General features: G+C 43.4%; 1 protein-coding gene across 1 annotated transcript in view; it reads left to right on the top strand.

The window, feature by feature from the left end:
• The window catches only part of AIFM1 (apoptosis inducing factor mitochondria associated 1), a 41,588-nt gene that overhangs the window by 21,264 nt on the left and 15,659 nt on the right, over nucleotides 1–4,665 (top strand). The window contains 3 exon segments of the mRNA XM_017863980.1: nucleotides 968–1,092; nucleotides 1,222–1,352; nucleotides 3,286–3,376. Of these exon segments, the coding sequence (XP_017719469.1) occupies nucleotides 968–1,092; nucleotides 1,222–1,352; nucleotides 3,286–3,376 (347 nt within the window).

Here is a 4,665-nt window from a genome sequence, read left to right as displayed (position 1 = left end):
TTGAGGCGATGTTTCGTTCTTTGCCTAGGCAGGAATGCAGTGGCCTGATCTTGTCTCACTGCAACTTCCGCCTCCTGGGTTGAAGCGATTCTCCTGCCTTAGCCTCTGGAGTAGCTAGGATTACAGGCACACGCCACCATGCCTGGCTAATTGTGTATGTTTAGTAGAGACAAGGTTTCACTATGTTGGCCAGGCTGGTCTTGAAACCCTGACCTCAGGTGATCCGCCTGCTTCAGCCTCCCAAAGTGCTGGGATTACAAGTGTGAGCCACCACACCCGGCCAAAAGCCATTTTTTAAATGAGGAAATTCTTCTGATTTTGTTCCCCTGTTTTGTTCCCCTTTTGATTCTTTGCAGTTTCGAGTTGCTAAAGGTATATTTGCTTTCCTAAAGCACATACCCTAGCTATCACTTCCATTTCACATGATTTGCTTCAATTTTCAGAGAGGAATGTTTTAATCCTTTAATAAGCCCCACAACTCTGGGTAGGCAATTTGTTCTGCTTTTTTCAAAAGCACCTCCTTATTCTTGACCATTGTATAATAATCCCCAACTGACCCCCTGGATTTTCTCCCTTTGTTGCTAACGGAAGGTGAAACTGAGCTTGATATTTTCCTGGTGATCTCTAGGAAATTGATGGGAAGGGCAGAAGCCTACTGATGTATACTTTCTAAATGTTTTAGAAGTAACTAAATATTTAAGCCATGTCCTAGTACCAGTTCAGAACTGATGAATGAATGACATTGGTGAAATCATTCTCCTATTTTTCACTTATGAAATGAAAGGGATACTTGCTTTCCCTCTCCCATCAGGATGCTGTGAAGATTGCTAAGGTTAGTGTAGGTCCTATGTTTTGCTAGCTTTATGTGGAAGATTGAGACAAGTGCAAGGTGATTTTTTTTTTAACAGTGGCAAAGAATCATCTGAGACTTCAAGAAGATTCATCCAGTGTGTTCTGTTGCTTTCAGCTTCAGAAGGAGAGGAAGTTCCTCAAGACAACGTGCCAAGTCATGTTCCTTTTCTGCTAATCGGTGGAGGCACGGCTGCTTTTGCTGCAGCCAGATCCATCCGGGCTCGGGATCCTGGGGCCAGGGTAAGGTACATGTTTTTTTTGCTTGGCACAGAGGGTACAGTCTGCAAGTATTTAGCTAATGTGAACGTTTTGACATTTGCCTCTTAAATTACTTGGCTCTGATAAGCATCATGATTTTTATGTCTGAAGGTACTGATTGTATCTGAAGATCCTGAGCTGCCATACATGCGACCTCCTCTTTCAAAAGAACTGTGGTTTTCAGATGACCCAAATGTCACAAAGACACTGCGATTCAAACAGTGGAATGGAAAAGAGAGAAGGTGTGTTTGCTTATGTAAAATGAGTCTGACTAACAACTTCAGCTAAGCACAGAGAGTAGGTTAGGATTTTGCCACTGACTGTGTACAGTGAATAGGAGGGATGACTTGGCTGTCCACTAGAGTCTACTACGGTCCACACTTGGTACAGCTTAGAGATAACAGTCTACAAAGGGCGAGAGTCCTGGATTCTGTTACCAGATCTACCAACAGTTGATGGTGTAATATTGGCCTCTGAAATACTAATGTTCCTATTTCTGGAACCTTTATGTTAAGTTTCTTTAGGTGAAGATCAACTTGGCCTGTATTGTCACTTCTTTTTTTTTTTCTTTTTTTTTGAGACAGAGTCTTTCTGCTCTGTCACCAGGCTGGAGTGCAGTGCAGTGGCACAATCTCAGCTCACTGCAACCTCCGCCTCCCAGGTTCAAGCAATTCCCCTGCCTCAGCCTCTCAAGTAGCTGGGATTACAGACACACACCACCACGCCCAGCTAATTTTTTTGTATTTTAGTAGAGACGGGGTTTCACCATGTTGACCAAGATGGTCTCAATCTCCTGACCTTGTGATCTGCCCCGCCTCGGCCTCCCAAATTGCTGGGATTACAGGCGTGAGCCACTGTGCCCAGCCATCACTTCTTTATACTTGCCTAGACATGTCCTACAAGAGCAGAAGAAAAGAAAATACTTAACAGCATTCTCTTTGACAGCCTAGCAGGCATTTAGAATTTCAGGAGTAGAGTAAGAAGACTGTAAGGAAGAGCCTCTGTTAGAATTTTTGCATGACAGACTTGGAGATACAGGTCCAGAAGCTTTTTCCTTTTGAAGGACAACTTAGATCTCTTAATTCTAGTACCATGTGCTTTGGGTTCCAATTTTTTTCTCATTGGTGACCCCTTTGATACCGGACCAAATTTTACAAACTTACCCTTCTCCCTCACCCCCACTGTCATGTTCCATTTTCAAACAGGATGTATACTTTCAATTAAGTTAGTGGCTAACTTTATATATATATTTATGCATACATACATACATACATACATACATACATACATATATACATATTTTTAGAGACAGGGTCTGGCTCTGTCACCCATGCTGGAGTGCAGTGGCCAAATCATAGCTCACTGCAGTCTCAAACTCCTGGGCTCAGGTGATCCTCCCACCTCAGCCTCCCGAGTAACTAGGACTATAGGTGCGTACCACCATGTGCTTTTTATTAATTTAAAAATTTTTTTTCTAGAGATGAGATCTTGCTATGTTGCCCAATCTGTTCTCAAACTCCTGGCCTCAAGTGATCCTTCCACCTTGGGCTCCCAAAGCACTGGGGTTACAGACCTGAGCCACTGCACCCCGCCAATATTAATAAACTAATTAATATTAATATATCATAGTTGATAACTGTTTGAGGCAGAGTCATCTCAGGAGCTAGAATTAGTTGTTCCATTGAAGAGCACCATTCTGGACAACCCATTTGGGTGGATATGTGAATACCAGCTCCGTGAGTGCTCCACTTCTTCTTACTTTGAAATGAACCTAAATCTAGAGCAGGATCCTCAGCCTCAGCACTATTGACATTTGGAGCAGGATAACACTTTGCTGGGGGTGGGGAGCTGTCCAGTGCGTCATAGGATGGTTAGCAGCATCCCTGGCCATTACCCACTCGATATGAGTAGCATCCCTACCCAAGTTGTTACAACGTAGATTGTCTCTGGACACTGGCAAACATCCCCTGGGGGCAAAATTGCCCCAAGTTGAGAACTACTGATCTGGATGCCTGTATATAAGCAAGTCATGACCACGATTTAATAGACTTGGAGACCTACTTTGGAAAACGTCCCTTAAAGTTTCTGATAATGGAAACAGTTTTATTAAAGCTATGGGGGAAGCTGATAACAGTTCCACATGCTTATAATATTCTCCCTCTCTTCTCCATACAGCATATATTTCCAGCCACCTTCTTTCTATGTCTCTGCTCAGGACCTGCCTCACATTGAGAATGGTGGTGTGGCCGTCCTCACTGGGAAGAAGGTGAGCTAGTAGACCGCTTCCTTTGTTAGGCTCTACGTACGTGCCCACCAGCCAGTATGGTGATGTGTGTTTCCATTACCATTTATGTCTGTCCTGCCATTGTAGCTCATCAAAGAAGGATCGAGCTGCTTTAGGTTTAATAATGCTGAGTGTGTCTTTCTGGGGAAAGCACTAGTATCAAAGCCTAGGGTAGCATGCTGACTCAACTTGACCCTAAAAGCTGCTATCTCTCCTGTTTGCTCTTCTACCCTTCCTCATCCTTCCTATTTTCCCACACTAACTTCTCTCTGGGATTATCGATGAGAAAAGATTGACAAATATGTATTATTCATTATAGTAAAATAATTTGGACATAACTCAGCATAGAAGATATTGTTAGACTTTAAAAAGTGAGTGTCTGAGTAATAAGGTCAGTTATTAGAGGGTATTTCTGGAGTTCCAGGATGGTTTTGTTATATTTTATTGTTGTTAATGGCAGGTACTAGAGTGTGTGTGTAAACTAATGGCACTGTTCCAATAGGGAGGTGTTTTCTGAAGGAGCAAAAGCCCAGAGTAGATGAGATACACAGCATAAATGGAGGGATTGTCCTTTGTTAGGAACATACCCACTTCTGTAAGGGGACATTAGACAGAGAAGATGGATATAGATTTGTTGATAAGCTGGTAATGAGACATTGTGTCCTCTATGTGTAAACAACACTCAGGCCCTGCCCTCTAGGGGCTAACTGTATTAGGCAGAAACATAAATACATAATCATAACACATAGGTGTGTAGTAAGACAGACCTGTGCAGTATGTTGTGGGAGATACTGGGAAGCATGCCCAGTTGAGTGATGACATCAGGAAAGGCTTTCTGGAGGAGAAGGTCTTACAGAATGGGCAGTCTTATGGAATGAAGAGGCATTCACCAGACTAGAGAAGAGTGAAGAGCATTCAAGTAAAAAAGAACAGCATTTAAGCAAAAGCACAGGGGTACAAGAAAGCATGTTTGGTGCCAGGAAATAGAAGCAGCTTGGTACTGACAGAGCAGTTAGGTACAAGTTAGCAAGTGGCAAGAGATGAAGCAAGGGGCCTGATTGTGGAGGGCTTTGCATGAAAGAGCTTTTTCTGCACTGGAGAGCTGGGGAGCTGTTGCCTTTTAGGCAATTGAATTTTAAATAATCACTATTGGCTGTGAGGAGGATGGATTTCAGTGAGACAAGACTAGAGGGAGGCCGGGCGCGGTGGCTCAAGCCTGTAATCCCAGCACTTTGGGAGGCCGAGACGGGCGGATCACGAGGTCAGGAGAT

Source organism: Rhinopithecus bieti, unplaced genomic scaffold (assembly GCF_001698545.2).
Source record: "Rhinopithecus bieti isolate Rb0 unplaced genomic scaffold, ASM169854v2 scaffold_75017, whole genome shotgun sequence".
Lineage (NCBI taxonomy): Eukaryota > Metazoa > Chordata > Mammalia > Primates > Cercopithecidae > Rhinopithecus > Rhinopithecus bieti.
This window is presented reverse-complemented; position numbering and strand designations above follow the sequence as displayed.